The sequence below is a fragment of the Squalius cephalus genome, assembly GCF_949319135.1.
Source record: "Squalius cephalus genome assembly, chromosome: 10".
Classification (NCBI taxonomy): domain Eukaryota; kingdom Metazoa; phylum Chordata; class Actinopteri; order Cypriniformes; family Leuciscidae; genus Squalius; species Squalius cephalus.
In genome coordinates this window covers 10,797,361-10,816,168 of record NC_137131.1, presented here as the reverse complement: position 1 = coordinate 10,816,168, position 18,808 = coordinate 10,797,361, and the positions used below count along the sequence as shown (strand labels likewise).

Genomic DNA, 18,808 nt, shown 5'->3' with positions numbered 1-18,808 from the left:
TCAGGTCTATCCTGAATGTGCCAGATTTGAACTTGAAAAAAACAACAATGGCAGAAACCAAGATTGGGGTAAAAAGTCATTTGAGTTACTAATTTGAAGAAGTTTAGAATGTAATGCATTCCTTTACTAGTTACTTGGAAAAGTAATCTGATTACATAACTCGAGTTACTTGTTACACTATTACAATAACTATTCAGTTTTAATAATTATTTGAATTCTATGAGAATAGGGAAGTCCATAACGATAACAACACAGGGGAACAATATCATTGGAATCACTCTCAGAATGTTTTTTCTCAGCTGACGAGCGTTAAAAAAAATTAGCCAATCAGAATCCACTTGAGCATTTAAAACAGCAGATGACATAACTGATGGGTCTGTACTCTCATAGAATTAGAACAATTATTAAAACTTTACAGTTATAAAGTTTAATGCCTTATAATGATAATAATGACATGTATTTAAAAAATAATATGCACAGATAAATTATTTATGATAAACACCGCAATAGTCCATAAAAAATAAGAATTGTAAATGCTGATTTCATGTTGACTTTGATTGAATGTGAAAACGGAATGTGACGCGACACTATGGATCGCACAACAGCCAATCAGAAGTTTCTTTCCGTTTACACGTTCCCTCATACTCACAACACACAGTGTTTGAGTGTTATTATGCATGTCATAAAAGGTTTTGTTTATTAAGTCAACTTATCTCTTAAGGTAAACACAGGACCACTAAAACATGTAGGCAACGTTATGTTCTCAGCCAGCACATTCAAACCCCTTCACATACTCCTAATTTGGTATTGTCTTTTATCATGTTTATCGGGAGAGAGAAGTCTGTGTTACTTAATATCTTTACTAAAATGGAGTGGTTGGTGCAACAATGCCCTACAAGGCAACCCACACATACACCCCCGCTCACAACTCTGACATGAGAAATCAACAAAACCAAAGATGATTCTGAATATTTATTATGATGAACATTAAGGAGGGATTGTCAAATGACTTACAAACATTTAGATAACAGGTTAATAAAAAAAACTGCAATAAGAGCCTATCAAAATGTCCCTCACAGTTTAAGACAAACAGAGGCTGAATACAATGACCCGTGGAAAGAATGCAATGGCTGAATGGAAGGTATTCAAGCAAACCTATGAACATCAATGAAAGTTTTTGGAATTAAATGAGCCATAATCCTCCAGAAACATGATAAAAGGCACTTAAGGAAAAAATAAAGAACAAATAATTAAAAAAGCTAATAAGGAAATGAAGAAATCACATAAATGGGGGGCCTGACTGACAAAAATAAAATAAAAAATGTTTGAATTCTTCAACCGCTCATGACCATCCTTACGAGTTCTGTAGAAGAGAGAGAGAAAGAGGAAGAAATATGAGGCAGGGATCCAACAAAATTCAACCCACTAGATCAGCAAATGTTGCCATGGACACCACACATGAAGTTCTAGATACTTCTAGACCCATAAACAGTCAAAGATCGCACAGTATGTGTAGTTCAGTGACTGGCAGTCAAACTACATTTCCCTGCAACAACTAGGGGTGAAATGCAGAATCCCCAGGATGATTTGACAGAAAGGGGAGGAAGAGAGATTATCCAGGCCTAAACGAAATTAGAATGGGTTAGCATACCTTATAAAGGCATAAATAGATCAGATAAATACACAAGTACAGAAGAGAGAAAGAGAGCAGGAACAACATTGTGACAGGACTGGATACTAGAACTACAATACATCTCCTTACAAAGCGTCCTACAGTAGATGTTCATACCAGAAAGCAGGAGATTCTATAAAGGACCCATCCGAATCCACTACCCTGGCACCGTTTTAGCCTTGAAATATGATGCCGATAGTCATTTTTCTATCACAATACCATCAGCTTCTATATACTGTTTGTCTGCGTACACACTGCAGAGATTTAAGAGTGACAATCACATTTAAAAACAGTTATCACTTATGTACACTACTGGTCAAATGTTTGAAATAATTAAGATTTATTGCTTTTGAAAGAAGTCTCTTATGCTCACCAAGGCTGCATTTATTTGATCAAAAATACAGTAAAACAGTAATATTGTTTTCGATTGTAATATATTTTCAAATGTAATTTATTCCTGTGATGGCGAAGCTATATTTTCAGCATCAGTGTCACATGATCCTTCAGAAATCATTCTAATATGCTGATTTGATGCTCAAGAAACATTTTGTTTTGTCATCAATGTTCATCAAAACTGCTGTTATGCTGCTTCATATTTTTGTGGAAACTGTTATACACTACTATTCAAAAGTTTGGGGGGTAAGGTTTAAATTAAAAAAGAAAAAGAAAACAAATAAATGCTTTTATTCAGCAAGAAAGCATTAATTTGGTCAAAATGACATTTATAATGTTACAAAAGATTTCTATTTCAAATAAAAGCGGATATTTTGAACTGTTGATCAAAGAACACCACATCAGCATATTAAAATGATTTCCGAAGGAACGTGTGACACTGAAGACTGGAGTAATGATGCTGAAAATTCAGCTTTGATCACAGGAATAAATTACATCTCAAAAAAATATTACATTAGAAAACAGTTCTTTTAAATCGTAATAATATTTCACAATATTATTATTGTTTTTACTGTAGTTTTGATCAAATAAATGCAGCCTTGGAGAGCATTCTTCATTGAATACATTAAAAATCGTAATTATTCCACTGAAAAAGTCCAGCTAGCTGCAGTTTGTATGTGGCCTATTAGAAATAGTGCAAGCAAATGGGTTTTGAATATACAATATTAAAGTTGGAACACAGCATTTCCAAATAAAGGGGAATGGCTGGTTTGGGGGGAGATGGGCATAAGAGTGACCAGCAAACTCTGTTAAGCGCTGGCAAAGCATCACCATGGCAACAGTGGGAGTCAGGAGACGCCTACATTATGCACATGCAGAAATGCTACATGCTAGGCTAAAGCCAGGGGACGCAGCAGAGAGGGAGCTGTAAGGAGAGAAGAATGAGTAAAAACAAACTGAGGACCATTCGTACCCTCTCCTCAACCAGCCATAATGTGGCGCACCAATGCTGTCAGAAGGAAAAGCAAATGGATTAAACATTGACACTTACACTAGTCTTGATGTTCAGAGAACAAAAAAAGACCCATTTGTGATTGTTGTACCTTCATAATTGATGCAGCCATTAGCGTCCTCGTGTCCTGCCAAGAGCGTCTCCACTTCCTCCTCTGTCATCTTCTCACCTATCATAAAACACGGGCAAGAAGATGCATCAAATTCTCCTCAAAAATATATTTCAACCTGTTTTACAGAATGTCATTCTGTACAGCTGTAAGGTGCTTCTAGTGCTTTGTGATTGAAAGGACTGATATTATATCCAACAAAAATCAATTCAATACAAATCGGATTTTATGATTCAAAATATCAATGTATTTTATTTCAAAATATTTTCAAAATACTCTACTAAAAGAGAGAACACATTCATGACAGTTTCTTAAACTTGAAATGGAATGATACGGAAATTGTGATCGTGTTTTCTTTAGTATTGTGACGCATATCCAAGTGAAACGGCTTCTTGGAAAAAAAAAGAAAAAAAAATTAATTTCATGATAACATTTCAAATCATTTTTTTATAATCTTTTGTTGTGCACAAGGGTAGGTAAAAGCCAAATTTCAAAAACAAATTTCAAATTAACAAAATCTGACAACAATGGCATTAAAAAATTCTTAAGAAAAAAATATTTTTCAGGTAAAAAAAAAAGAAAAAAAAAAAGACTTGTATTCCCATAACCATCTTAATGATCGCTACCAATATCTCTTATTCATTGCATCCCTACTTGAACTCTCCCTATACCATGCACACAGTTCTTTTCAAACAATCATAAGCACTTTATATTAGTTCAGGTTTTCAAAATAAATCTCAATAGAACTCTCAGTGAACTGTTCAAAGGAGCTGAGAAAAAAAAACCTAAGACGCCTCCTATGAGGAAGAAACCTTGGGAGTAATCAAAGAAAGATTATATTATACTACATTGTGATATCATTCTAAAAGAGGCCATGACTCTTTACCCAGTGTCGTGAGGACATGTCGCAGCTCAGCGCCCATCACCGTTCCATTTCCCTCTTTGTCAAACACCCGCAGCCCCTCCACAAAGTCCTCAAAGGAACCCTGATCCTTGTTCTTAGCGATGGCCTGCAGCATGGGCAAAAACTGCTCAAAGTCCAGCATTTTCATGTTCATATCTGAGAAAAAAGAACATTACAATCACTCTTATTTGTATTCACACCAACATCTTAACACACTGAGAATTAAGCTAGAAAATCATCACTTAATAATTTAATTATAACTGTGGAAGATAGAGACAGTTCTTGTGACTGTTGAAGTTGTCCTGATTGCATCTTAGACTGATTAAAGGAGATTAAATTGCTTTTGTCTAACAGAATAAGGAGAAGTATAGCTTATTGATCAAGGGAAGTGACAGAGTCATGCGGGTTTGGAACAACATGAGGGTGAGTAAATGATGACAGACTTTTCCTTTTTGAGTGAACTATCCCTTTAAAAGAACAGGGCAGGGCTTTTAAACATTGTTATGTTTAGCCAGTAAAATTGGCATGATTCAGCCGTGCTTATACCAACGACCTTAAAAGAGAACTCCGGTCAATTTTAACATTGAGCTCATTTTTTTGTACATTTGGAGTGCTGTCAATACAGAGAACAACGACAAAAATCGGTGTTGCCTACACCGTGTTATCCTCTTTTTAAAATTTGCACCCTGTTGACTTCAATAGGGCAAGTCTTAAACCTGCTTTTAGCCTCTTAACCTCCTTGATGTATCATTACAAGTGCCCAGCCATGTGAGTGATTCCTTCAGAGTGAACACGAGTGAATCTGACTGCAGTAGATGTGAAAGATATGAATAAAAACGAAGTTATTTCAGCCAGCGCTCATACCTGTATTTACATCCTGTTTTCGGTCGAAGTCCATAGTAATCGATTGTCGAGTTCACGCGCGTGATCATAGGTACTAAACCTATGCGCGTGAACTCGACAATCGATTACTATGGACTTCGACCGAAAACAGGATGTAAATACAGGTATGTGCGCTGGCTGAAATAACTTCGTTTTTATTCATATCTTTCACATCTACTGCAGTCAGACTCACTCGTGTTCACTCTGAAGTAATCACTCACATTGGCTGTACACTTGTAATGACACATCAAGGATGTTAAGAGGCTAAAAGCAGGTTTAAAACTTGCCCCATTGAAGTCAACAGGGTGCAAATTTTAAAAAGAGGATAACACGGTGTAGGCAACACCAATTTATGTCGTTGTTCTCTGTACTGACAGCACTCCAAATGTACAAAAAAATTAGCTCAATGTTAAAATTGACCGGAGTTCTCCTTTAAACAATTTCCTGTACTAAACGAAATACATGTTTTTAACAAGTAACACAGGACAATGCAGCAAAAGAAGGGTCTGACCTTCATTACTGGGGTTTCCCAGGACTTTGAGGACCTCAGCATTGACAGGGTTCTGGCCCAGAGCACGCATCACATCCCCACACTGATTGTACATGATCTTCCCATCTCCTGTTCGGTCAAACAGGAGGAAGGCCTCCTTAAACTCTGTTAATGAGAGAAAGAGAGTGAGAAAATACATACGCAGGTCATGCAGAAAATTATGTGTAGTTATCTGGACTGAAAAAAGAAAATGATAATGGGTAGAAAACACTTAATCCCCCGGTTTCACAGACATTGAAAGCTAGTTCCAGACTAAGATGCATGTTTGAGCTGTTTTAACTGGAAGCAACTTGCATTGACAAATCTTTAGATATGTCAGTGCCATTCTTTTGTCTCAAGATACACACCAGTAATGTTTTTTATAATGCACGTTTATAAAAGCAACTTAAATGTCCTAATTAAACTAAGGCCTAATCCTGGTTTAATCCAAGCCCTGTCTGTGAAACCAGGCCTACAAGCAAATTCTGATCTAAAATGATTATGCTTCTAGTTCTTGCTTGAGGATTTGAGATTACTATCATAATGCTTGGTAGAGCAGCTTACAGGAATGCGACACTTCCCAGGCCGGCCTGAGTCAAACTTCACACACACTCACTGTGATTAACCATATATGGGCAGAAGAGAGATCGCAGCACTACATCAACAGGAATATTAGTTGTGTCCAAAATGACACACTATACACTTTACACTGACACTATGCACTATGTACTCTACAGTATAATGTGTGAGGTTTTTTAATAAACAAGGCAGAATAATACATAATGGACCAACACAAGAATTAGAAATGTGTTAAAGCGACTAAAGATTTCAATTACAGTGACATAAGAACTGTATTGAATCTCTTCATTGATTTAGGCTATTGTCTGTTTTTCTATAGCTTGATAAAATTCATGCTCAGCATAACATGTAATTTTATCTATTTTCTAAATGCAAGCTACTGATCTTATTGTGAACAATTCATCAATGCATGATTTTTTTTGCTAATAAATAAATAAATAAATAAAGACAGCTGTTTCAAAGTTTTACTTTTCAATTAGCTTTACTAAATTACCAAGTAGAACTCTATAGAATTAATTTACCATCTTCCTTTACTTTTTGAGAGCAAAGCCCTTATATCCAATTGAATCAACAACTGATGCATCGAACCAAGTCCAAGCAGTATAATTTTTCAATAATCCGTTGATTAAATGATGATTAAATAACTCAACTCTTAACACAAAAGACACTTCAACGGGTCAGTGGATGAATCTTTTCAGCGACCTGATTCAAAAGATTCGAATCACTTATATGAATCAAATCCGCAGCAGTCGCCCGTGATCACTAAACGTTTAACTTGGAGCTTTGTGCTGCAACTACGACCTAATAAAAAAAAAACATAACTCACGATATTACTCCATCTCAGCTCGCTAAAATTCAGCAGATCACATTATCATTATTTTCTTGAATTCACACCCAATCCATTTTGATGTTGTTCATACGTAGCGTCTCTAGCTACACATTCCACAGCAGCGGCTTCCGGTGCTTCAAAAGCGCCGCATCTGAAAGCTGCCTGTACTGTAACCTCAGCAATTTAACATCAGAAATTGATATATAAAAGAAACCTCCGGTCGAATTTTTCGTTGTTACATTGGACATTAGGTACACAACAGTGTGTACAAGTGCTAAGCATTGCCTGCACATCTGTCAGACTCAGCCAGAGTAAGCTGATGTGCAGGCCTACGTTTATTTAGCATTAATCGGCAACACAAAAGCAACTATATAACCTCGACGGATTCATAATCACAATATAATCAAGTAGTAAACATTTATTACTCACCACAAATCTGGTCCTCTGAGAAGTCAGACTGTCCATGCCAGGATGAGGATGGCAATAGAGAAGATCAGCATTAAAACCGAAGATGCATTGGTTTGATTTTACAATAAAGGATATTGAGATTCTCCCTCAAAAAATACAAAACACTCAGAGCAAACCAAGACACATGTGATAATTAAATGTGTTGGCCTGATTAAACCTTGGCGGTTTAAAAAACCTTCAACATTCTGTTTAACGGTCACCTGACTGTGTGACTAATAGGCGTTACCTGCATTATAGTGAGAATGAGAGATGACTGGCTATGATAATGGACTTACCATGACTGCAGTGGTTGAGGATGGAGCGAGGGAGCGTCAGTATGAGCGCTGTGTGAATTACAGTATGGGCGAACACACTTTGTGACACCGCTATTCACGATGATGTCATGTCAACTCGATTCAAGCTGAATCGGCCAATCAAATAGTGCGGGCGCTGGTTTCCCTCTACTGTCATTACCGTCAAGTCAGTATTATATGCGCAGCAGAAAACCTTGAATACCGTAATGCTGTTTGCGTTTCCCAAATGGGGGGTTCGCGAGGGAACTGTATGAGTTGATGAAAATCTAATTTCATTTCATTAAATCGAATGTAAAGTTAAAACAAATAAATAAATGAACGGGGCTGAATTGAAATAAAACAAAAGTCGCTAGTTAAGTCAGCGCGGTTCTTACATCGAAAGCTGCAATTTAAGGTCCTTGCACTGTGCAATACGAAAAAACGCATACGAAAATTTCGGACTCGAAATTTTCGTATGCGTTTTTTCGTATTGCACAGTGCAAGGACCTTAAATTACAGCTTTAAATTGTCATTCGGTTACTCTGAATTGTCAAAACACCTCTCAAAATGCTTGACTGATAAAAAAAAAAAAAAAAAAAACGAAAATCGAACCCGATCCAAATTTTTATGACATACGAAACTTAAGCTTCGGACTTAAGTTTAAGAGGCAGTAAAAATGGTCAATTCTTATTTTTATGGAATATTGCAGTATTTATTATAAATTAGGCTATTTATTTGCGCGCATCATTTTTAAAATTTAAAATTAGAATTTGTCCATGTAATCTAATCAAAATAACTTTCCCTCCTTCTTGCAGCAACATCTCTTCTCTTCTCTTATGATGTGTTTACTGGCGTACTGTCTATCTCTGCATTTCTTCTTGTTCGAGAAGCCATTTCATTTCTTAGGTCATATCAGAGCCCGTCTACATTCTCTGGTCATATGGAAGAATGGCAACTATGGCAACTTCAGTGTCATTCTGACTTTAAGACAATACATATTAGTATTGTAACTTTTACTGTAAAATAAATAAAATATTTATTTATTTACAGTAAAATTGTGATTTACAAAAGTAATATATTTTATCTTCATTTTTTTTTAAATTAGAGTTAAAACTAACAATAAAAATAATAACAATTATTATTCTGCCTATTATTGTTATACTATTCAATTTGAAACACCAGTGTGACTATAAACCAACATCAGAGAACCTGAAAATGTGCATGTCATTAAATTATTGAAATATTAACTGATGTTCTGTCAGCTACATTTCTCTCAGACAACAACATCATGTGGAAATCATCTTAAGAAAACATTTATGTACACATTGCTACTGCACTGAAAAAAATGATTTGTTGAATTTAATCAATTTTTTTATGGTAAGTGGTTGCACACAGTTGATTTTAGCTACATTTAAACAAATGCATTAAGTTGAACTAAAATTGATTAAGTTCAACTTAATGCATTTGTTTAAATGTAGCTAAAATCAATTGTGTGCAACCACTTACCATAAAAAAATTGATTAAATTCAACAAATCATTTTTTTCAGTGTGTCAAGAAGGCTATGCACATATAGAAATGTCTTCCACATTTTCTTTAGACTTATCACACTATATTTTTAATTTTTTTCTTTTAATTTTTAATCATTGCATAATTAGTATGTCAGAGCGTGGTTGTGTATGGAGTAGTGTTTCAGGACTATGTGGTGGTTATGATTTGGTTTGGTAGCCAGCTTGTAGAAGCCTTTAACTTTTCAGAACTTAGTTTGCAACATACAAACAGTTATTCTGTCATATTAGATGCTGGATCTATAAGAAAATTGTACTTCACTGCTAAAGGGTATACCAAAATGGATATGTTCTCTAGTTTGTAGCAAGGTGACCCAGGTAAAGACCTAAGGCCCGGTTTCACAGACAGGGTTAAGAGTAAGCCAGGATTTGGCATAGTTCAATTAAGGCATTTAAGTAGTTTATAAACGTGCCTAAGAAAAAAACATTACTGGAGTGCATCTTGAGACAAAACAATGGCACTGATATATTTTAACCTGTCTGTGAAAGCGGGGGTAAAATTATGAAATATTCGCATTTTTATTGCACTCCATTAGATGGCACTAAAGATTCAGCTAGGATGGATAATAGCACATGAGAATGGAGGAGCAATTATCCTGGCGAAATAAACTCTTCAGTAAGTAGCAGTAAAGCACTTGATTAGTTTACACAATCAATGCACATAACGAACTACACAGACACCTGCCCAAGTCAGTTGCTGAATTAACTAGGTGCTCATAGCCTCATACTATAAAATTTTGAATTTAGTCAAATAAAAAGCTATGACATCAGAATTTTTAGATTGTAAAATGTTTATTTTTTTGTGGTGGCACAGAACCATCAGTTGTTTAGATTCATGAGAACTAAGTTCATTGAACGAAGTTGATGAGACATACATTTTATCGAAGTTGATCCTTACAGGAAATATAATTCATATTTTTACAAGACATTTATTTTCTCATTCAAATGGCTGTGCTCACTCCTCCTGACTGGTGCTCTCTCCACATTTGAAACGTATGAAGTCTAGCACACGTGCATCCTGTGAAATCAGGTACTGTCCCACTGTGTATTTGGGATCTGGGAGGAAGGTCTGGGGCAAAAGTCTTGTCTCAGAGTCACCACATGGTATATCTTCCATGTTGCCAAGAGAAACAGGTGCTTCACCTACTATATGTTGCCCCAGCTTCCTTCCCAGAGTGTCTGTCCCTTCCTTAGGTCCGCCTTGAAACACAACTAGCGATCCATAGCGCCCCATATCAATGCCAACCTGCCCAGGAACCGTTCCATGAATGTATGAGCCAATGTGCCAATCAGAGGGCACGACAAGTGATACAGCTCGCCGCATGCCAATGTTCTCACCTAAACGCCCTGAAGGGGGAAAAAGATTATTATTTTAATGCTTGTATTTAATTATTAGGAGGTGAAAGGTAACAGGGTTTTTTTTTGTTGTTTTTTTACATATTTACAAAAAACATTTTGTAAATATGTAATTCCCTGCACTGTACAGATAAATACACTACCATTTAAAAGTTTGGAATCAGTATGATTATTAAAAAAGGTCTTAAAAAGTCTCTTATGCTCACCAATGCTGCATTTATTTGATCAAAAATACAGCAGAAATGGTAATATTGTGAAATAATATTACATATTTTTATTTATTTATATTTTAACATATTCTAAAATATTCCAGTGATGGCAAAGTTGAATTTTCAGCATCATTACACCAGTCTTCAGTGTCACATGATCCTTCAGAAATCATTTTAATATGCTAATTTGGTGCTCAAGAAACATTTATTATTATTAGTAAGAAATCACAGATAAACCTGGTTTTCAAAGGTTATGCTGAAATGAATATAATGTAAAAGGTTTATTCTCACCTATAGTCAATGCCACCTGATCTGCCAGTGATGGTCCCTCAGGAATGTGGAGCTTAGAAATGTCCTCAGATGACAGCTCACTCTGAATCAGAGAACAGATCAGCATTAAGAGATTGCAGGTGTGGAAGAAATGCACATTTCTCAAACTGCAAATGAAGGGCCTGTACCTTAAGATACCCTGTCTGCTTTTTGCTGCAGAGATGAGCCATTATTGACGAAGCAACATCCTTTACCAGCTGCTGAAATTTCTCATTTCTCGCCACAAAATCTGTCTCACAGTTCACCTGAACATAAAACATTAGTGAACATTAGTTCATTCACACACCATATAATTTTGGAGATCAAATATCACATTGTGAGGTAAGATTGGCATGTTAAGTCTACCTCAACCATGACAGCTGCATTATCACCCTTAATGACACCAATCAGCCCCTCCCTGGCTTTCCGACCTTCCAGTTTGCTTGCTTTGCTCCAGCCCTCCTTTTGAGCTTGTTCATGCAGCCAGCTTTCTGCCTGCAAACATCACATTTCATATTTCATAAGTCATAGTTAGTTCACATCCCTTACCATGTAAAACTTGTGACTGCACACCCTGTGAAACAGAATAATGCACACCCTTATATCATACACATTTAAATTATATATATATATATATATATATATATAAATAAAAACAAAGACGACAACAACTACAAGGATGTGTTTGTGTGCTTGACAAATCAGATGACCGTTGCATTCCATTTCAAGTTTAAAAATTATACAGTGAGTTTAAAATTTATGTTTGAGTTATCAAAATAGTACAATTAGCTGCTATTTAAAAATCACCCTCATGTTTACTTCAGAGAATATTCTGGGTTCAACACAAGTTAAACGTGCAAACAAACAACTGCACAGACAGACAGATAGACAGATAGATAGATAGATAGATAGATAGATAGATAGATAGATAGATAGATAGATAGATAGATAGATAGATAGATAGATAGATAGATAGATAGATATTGGATCGCACCTGTGTAATGTCATTGTTGAATTTCTCCAGTGCCTTTTTGCAGTTGATGAAGGTGTAGCCGGTAGATTTGCGTAATTTCAGGAGAAGTGTTTTCTCCGCTGCTAAACTCGGGCAGCTGGTGTAGAGAGACTGGACATGCTGTGTGAGACATCCCTATGAAGAATATATTGTTAATACGACACGTGATTAAATTATGCTACAGGATATTACACAGCCGAATGGAAACCGTTTAGCAAATACTGTCATGTATTATTTAAAATACAAGATTTAAAAAAAATAGTTTTTTTTTTAAATCAAACTAGACTAGCATGAAAAGATTATAACTTCTAAAGCATCTAGTCAAAGGCATTAAAAGGTTAGAATGCTCAATACGGGAAATGAGTCAAAGCCCACCTTGACTACTTCAGTCCTGACAGATCGAAACAAAGAATATAAAGCCATTTCTATTTCTTCATCAACTAGCACAGGCTTCCTTACATCAGTAACTGGGATGTCATTGAAGCACGCTTTCTACAGAGAGAGAGAAAGGTCATGTAAAAGAGAATTCAGGCTCACATGTAGCGCCATCTCCTGCACAGGAGTTTATCACATGTTATTAAAGGGATAGTTCACTTTGAAATTAAATTTTGCTATGTTTTAGCTTACCTCAAGGCAGGGCATCCAAGATGTAGGTGTCTTTGTTTCCGCAGTAGTTTCAATTTTGATATTTTTAGGTCAAACCGTTCTTGTCTGTCAGTCATATAATGCAGGTCTATGGTCACTGTCTCAAAGAGCATGCACAGAGTCCTAATTAAAACAATTCCCCATCGTAAGTACACATTGATGGCCTAAGACACGAAACGAGCGGTTTGTGTGAGAAAACGAACAGCATTTATATCGTTTTTACCACTTGCGCAGACTAAGCCAGAACGCGCGCACACGTCACACACCAGGAAGCGCACGCGCCCTCAGATCACTTGGACGTGGTTGTAGAGCTAAAAACTATATAAATACTGTTCATTTTCTCACACAAACCGCTCGTTTCGTGTCTTAGGCCATCAATGTGTACTTATGATGGGGAATTGTTTAATTTGGACTTCTCTGTGCATGCTCTTTGAGGTGGTGACCATAGACCTGCATTATATGACTGGCAGACAAGAACGGTTTGACCTAAAAATATCAAAATTGAAACTACTGCGGAAACAAAGACACCTACATCTTGGATGCCCTTGAGGTAAGCTAAAACATGCCAAAATTTAATTTCAAAGTGAACTATCCCTTTAATGGGCAATGATAATGTGTCAATGTGTTATTGATTTGTAATAATTGTATATTTGTTTGTAAAATATATTATTATTCGGAAACAATCCTAATGTTATAAAGCGCTGTGTGAGTGTGTGTATGTATGTATGCATGTATGTGTAGTATGTACACATAAATACAGTATATATAAATACACACACATACATACACACACACACACACACACACACACACACACACACACACACACACACACACACACACATATATATATATATATATATATATGATCTCATTAGGATTATGGATATAAATGTATAAATAAAAGCTGAAAAATTGAAAGCAAGGACACAAGAAGGCAAGATGAAAACCTTTTTAAAAAAGTATCTTGATTGCCGTGTGAATGGAACCACCTGGTCTTGCAGACTGTTTGCCCACTCATCAGTTCATGGAAACATATTATGGAACACGTTCTTGCCAAATGGAGGCAAACATGATTTCAAGAAAGAATAGCGAAATTGTATTAAATGCTTAAGTTTATTCATAATTTCCACTAGATGTCAGTTCCTGGAACCTGACAACTAACACCACTGTTGTTCTCATTTTAGACCAACTGATTGAAACAACAGGAACAGAGATTCATTTCTTTTATTTATTTAAATGATTTATTATAACATATTAAATATGTTTTAATCATCTCACCACTCTAATATTACCTTTTTGCACATAGCAAATTTTTGGAACTGGTCCTATCGTATCGCAACAGAGTTTTGGATCATGGGAGGAGTTCCTAAGAATTTATTTATCTGAGATGGTATAAAAACCAAATTGGGTCTTAATCTGCAGTTCGTGCAACTGGATCGCCTAACGCCTATGATGAAGGTAATCGTCATCCTCTTTCTCACCCTGATCTCTCAGGGCTGCAGTGGTAAGTTCATAACAAACTACAATTTCCATTCTGATTGTACATTCATAAGTTACTAAACTATGTTCATGTGTCTTTTGTTCTTTTATAGCATAGCAATTATCAATGTAAATGCAGTTTCCCTCTCCCTCTCTCTCAGATGTTTTTGAGGAATGTTTTTACATTTTTGTAATTAAAGAAAGAGTTGTTAAGATTCAAGAGTCAAAAAAGTCTCTCTCTCTCTCTCTCTCTCTCTCTCTCTCTCTCTCTCTCTCTCTCTCTCAGATTCTCTGGAATTCTGTAAGTGTGATACTGAATTTTACACTGACTTTTTCTCTTGTGCCTTATGTGACATAATTGAGTTAATTTCACAAGCTCTAATAACTACTAGTAGGCCTATAAATAGGTTAATGACAAAATTTGCCTATATGTCTTCGTCCACATAAAATGTAACTCAAAATAGTCTGGTTAAATGTTTAATAGCATGTGAAATATACCTCAACTCCAGATGTGGAGAGCCCTACGATGTCTTAAACGACTGCCTGCGATGACTATAACAAGCAAGTAAATTATTATACAGTACATATTTGTATTGTTAAAGGGTCAACAAAATTAAAACAAATAGGTTTGATATAGGATAAACGACTGTACACAATAGTTGCCGTTGTTAAACCCGTAAAGCTAAATATGTTCAATTAGACAAAAGGCACAAACGAATTACAAATCAGACGAACCACACACACTGATGAATCACTCAAAGTAATTCTGAACAAACACAAACAGCTTTTATCTCTTACATAAAATGTTCAAGGTCTGTTGAGTCACGTGCATTGGAAATCAGCTTTTTTTAACAGGCACAAAAATAGGAGCTATGAAAGATTTAGTTCTAAATATTAGGGGTTTATCTGTGATAAGAAATTCAATGTAACCATGAGTCCTGTTTTTTTTTTTTTTTGGATGCCAAAAGTGGCATGGAACTCAGCTGTGTCAACTGCTATAGTTTCACACACTTAGTTCATCTCAGCATTCATTTCAAAGTACTAAACACCACTGCCGTAAAAGCCACAATATATTGTGCAATGATTCATAGTTTCACTTTGGTTATTTGTAACAGAAAGCAATTACAATTATATTTAGACAAAATGTATTTATTTATTTATTGTCATAAAACAAGTCTACAAATCCTAGAAGACAAATCTCATATTAGTTAAATTCTAATTAAAAAATCTGCACTATGCACAATGCACTTTGCAATAAGGTCTCATTTGTTAATGTAACTACCATGAATAATGAGCAATACATTGTATTAATCTTTGTTAATGTTAGTTAATAAAAATCCAGCTGTTCATTGATAGTTCATGTTAGTTCACAGTGCATTATCTAATGTTAACATACAACATTTGATTTTAATAATTTATTAGTACATGTAACTAAGATTACACTCTAAAAAATGCTGGGTTGTTTTAACCCAATGTTGAGTCAATATGGACTAACCCAACGTTGGGTTAAAAAATGCAGTTTAAAAATGGACAAATTGCATTTTGGACAAAATCAAAAACGGACAAAAATGCTATTTAAAAATGGACAAATTGCATTGGTTACATTAAAAATGTAACCCAACGGCTGGGTTTGTCCATTTTTAAATTGCATTTTTAACCCAACGTTGGGTTAATCCATATTTGACCCAACATTGGGTTAAAATAACCCAGCATTTTTTAGTGTAATAAATGCTGTAGAAGAATTGTTAATTCTTAGTTCATGTTCACTATTGTAAAGTGTTACCCACACATTTGTGTGATACACACATATAACAACAAACAATATAATAAACTCAAATCCAGTTAGATTTAAAGTGAACACATGTTCAGACTGAGTGATTCATTTAACACTGTTTTCTTGACTACAAGACAACATAGAAATCGAATGGCGCATGTCAACAAAAAAAAACAACCATAATTGCAGTGATTGTTTGGTTAATTTATTTACAGTAATTATGTTAATTCTTCCCTTCATTCTTTCAGTTTGATCAGGCTTTGTCAGACTTTTCTTTGCTCCTCAGGTACTAACACTTTTTTTGTGTATCCATTTCACATCCCAAGCATTAGCCAGTGTCACTGATGCTGAGATCAAGTCTCTGTCTGAGACACTGTACAAGTTAGACTCTAACAGGGCCACCGCCTCAGAGCTGGTTATTGAACCTCAGACACTGATCTCTTCTTCTGCAACCGGCTCCGCCAATGACCTGTCATCACGCCCGTAAGACACACATAACCACATATACACATGTGTGCATGTTATTATGTATTATAATGTTCTCTTATATTCTCTAGATTGTTCAAGCAAGTTAGTAGTACTTTGCTCTCCAAGCCCACGTATAAAGCTCTCCTGAATCTACTGGACAACTATAAAAGGATGACAGGAGAAGTGGAGGATGTGCCCTCACAGGAAGTGCAGGAGCAGGACACTTTCCTCCAACAGACTATGAACACGGCCCTGGGCAAGGAGCTCTACAATTTCCTCCACTCTAAAGGTATGTGACGCCAAAACTCTTTTTGTTTTGGACCTTGAGAATTTGAGCGATCTCAGTGTGATAAAAATGCTGCAATCACAATAATGTCAAATAAATAGTTTTGAATATATTGGTATTTATTAAATTATATTGAATTAATATTATCCTTCAAAAGTTTGGGGTCAGACAAAAACATTTCAAACTTTTGTTCTGCAAGGATGCATTACGTTGATCAAAAGTGACAGTAAAGACATTTTTTATATCAGTTCTACTTCAACTTTAATAGATTTCTACTTCAAATAATTTATGTTTTTTTTTTTTTTACTTTCTATTCATCACAGTTTTCACAGAAATATTAAGCAGCACAACTGTTTTAAACATCGATCAAAAAAATAAATATTTCTTGAGCTTCAAATCAGCATATTAGAATGATTTCTGAAGGATCATGTGACACTGAAGACTCAGATTTGCCATCACAGGAATAAATTACAATTTAAAATATATTAAAATAGAAAACGGTTTTAAATTTTAATAATATTTCACAATATAATGTTTTTTTTATTTTGTGAGCATAAGATGCTTCCTTCAAAACTATAAAAATTATATAAACTATTTAAACAGTGGTATTAATATTCTACTAATTTGACTTCTTATTTACTAGAATAAATAATAAACTGGGGTGTAAAATGTGAAAAGATTTCATCAAACTGTAATGTAAATAATTTATGCAAGATATTGCTGTCAAATGACTATAGACATACTTTATTGTGTTATGGATCAGGTGCATACTCATCACAGAGCGAGTTTATCCAGGATCTGAAGATGATGTGGTTCGGCCTTTACTCTCGAGCTAATGGCAAGCTGGACTCCAGCGGGTTTGAGCACATCTTTGTAGGTTAGTCTGCGTGTGACCCCGTGATTGGCTGCCAAAATGCATTTTATATGTCTTTGGCTGACATGTAGTGTGTCAACAGGGGAAATTAAAAGTGGTAAGGTGTCTGGTTTCCACAACTGGCTGCAGTTTTATCAGAGTGAGAAACAGGGACTCCTGAATTACTACAGCCATAGTTTTGATGGCCCTGTGAGTACTTCATCAAAACAAACCAGTGCTATTACAGCATGCATTTTAAAAGTGCGGTGTGGATGTCTGCTTGTAGAAGTTTTGATTTAGTAAGAGTTCAATTTCCCCTTTCTCTCAGTGGACCACATATCCTGACGTACTGGGAATGCAGTTTAATTGGAATGGCTATTACAAAGAGGTTGGATCTGCCTTTATTGGCTGTAGTCCTGAATTTGATCTGGCTATCTACAGTCTCTGCTACATCACCCGCCCTGGGAAGAGGTGAGTTGTTGTTCTCTCTATTCACTTTCAGCCATTCATCAAATAAAACTCTTTTTTGTTTATATTATAAAAAACATCCATTCCGTATATAACATATCCATCAAAATTGCTAGACTTAAGGCCCGTTCACACCAAGAACGATAACTATAAAGATAATAACCATAACGACTATATTAGCGTCCACTGTTTAATAATAATAAAAATAAAATATAGAATTAAAATTAAATTATAACAATTATCCATCCATCTTCTCAGCGTTGATCCCACTCGTTTGCAGGGTCCCCTTCACACACACTTGATTTGGCATAGGTTTTTACGTTGAGATGCCCTTAAAACTGTCATTTATAATAATTTGATTATTATTTAATTATATCCACCTTAACCATCTGAAATGCTTGACTGCTTTCTCAGGTGTTATGTGAGTTTGGGAGGGCAGAGTCTGGGCATTCAGACCTACACATGGGACAACAGCAGCTACGGTAATGGAAAGAAGTACATTGGCTCCGCTTACCCTGCCACACCTTGATTCTCTGTCATCTGAACATCAGCATCAACAAACTCACAACTCATCTGCAATTTTAATTCTTCACTTGATTATTTGAGGTTGATGTTGGATCTAATAATAAACAGGAACAGATAAACACCCCTCCTGTCTGTACTTTTACTTGTCGGGATCTAATACATTACACATTCTCCCTAGCTACAACTGTCAAAACTGTACACGTCTT

The 18,808-nt window shown here is 35.6% G+C and overlaps 3 protein-coding genes across 5 annotated transcripts; 1 reads left to right on the top strand and 2 right to left on the bottom strand.

Annotated features, from left to right (window-relative positions):
- Window positions 1-66: 66 nt before the first annotated feature.
- myl6 (myosin, light chain 6, alkali, smooth muscle and non-muscle) lies at window positions 67-7,784 on the bottom strand. 2 transcript variants are annotated; one of them, XM_079884003.1, is made up of 7 exons: window positions 7,653-7,784; window positions 7,339-7,366; window positions 5,484-5,627; window positions 4,073-4,246; window positions 3,169-3,246; window positions 3,039-3,074; window positions 676-1,363 (listed from the first exon to the last, which is right to left on the bottom strand). In XM_079884003.1, the coding sequence occupies exons 1-6, from the start codon at window positions 7,653-7,655 to the stop codon at window positions 3,046-3,048; spliced, it is 456 nt and encodes a 151-aa protein (XP_079740129.1). In that variant the 5' UTR covers window positions 7,656-7,784; the 3' UTR covers window positions 676-1,363; window positions 3,039-3,045. The 2 variants fall into 2 exon arrangements, with proteins under 2 accessions (XP_079740128.1, XP_079740129.1); XM_079884002.1 differs by lacking the exon at window positions 3,039-3,074 and having other exon boundaries at window positions 67-1,363; window positions 7,653-7,769.
- Window positions 7,785-10,143: 2,359 nt separating this feature from the next.
- On the bottom strand, window positions 10,144-12,608 carry tsfm (Ts translation elongation factor, mitochondrial). The gene is made up of 6 exons (XM_079884450.1): window positions 12,477-12,608; window positions 12,084-12,236; window positions 11,456-11,584; window positions 11,239-11,355; window positions 11,072-11,153; window positions 10,144-10,562 (listed from the first exon to the last, which is right to left on the bottom strand). Exons 1-6 carry the CDS (start codon window positions 12,522-12,524, stop codon window positions 10,171-10,173), a joined length of 921 nt encoding a protein of 306 aa, XP_079740576.1. The 5' UTR covers window positions 12,525-12,608; the 3' UTR covers window positions 10,144-10,170.
- Window positions 12,609-14,164: 1,556 nt separating this feature from the next.
- On the top strand, window positions 14,165-18,726 carry endou (endonuclease, polyU-specific). 2 transcript variants are annotated; one of them, XM_079884652.1, is made up of 8 exons: window positions 14,165-14,253; window positions 14,515-14,529; window positions 16,329-16,485; window positions 16,560-16,759; window positions 17,520-17,633; window positions 17,713-17,819; window positions 17,938-18,080; window positions 18,492-18,726. In XM_079884652.1, exons 1-8 carry the CDS (start codon window positions 14,199-14,201, stop codon window positions 18,604-18,606), a joined length of 906 nt encoding a protein of 301 aa, XP_079740778.1. In that variant the 5' UTR covers window positions 14,165-14,198; the 3' UTR covers window positions 18,607-18,726. The 2 variants fall into 2 exon arrangements, with proteins under 2 accessions (XP_079740778.1, XP_079740779.1); XM_079884653.1 differs by lacking the exon at window positions 14,515-14,529.
- The last annotated feature ends 82 nt before the right edge of the window (window positions 18,727-18,808 follow it).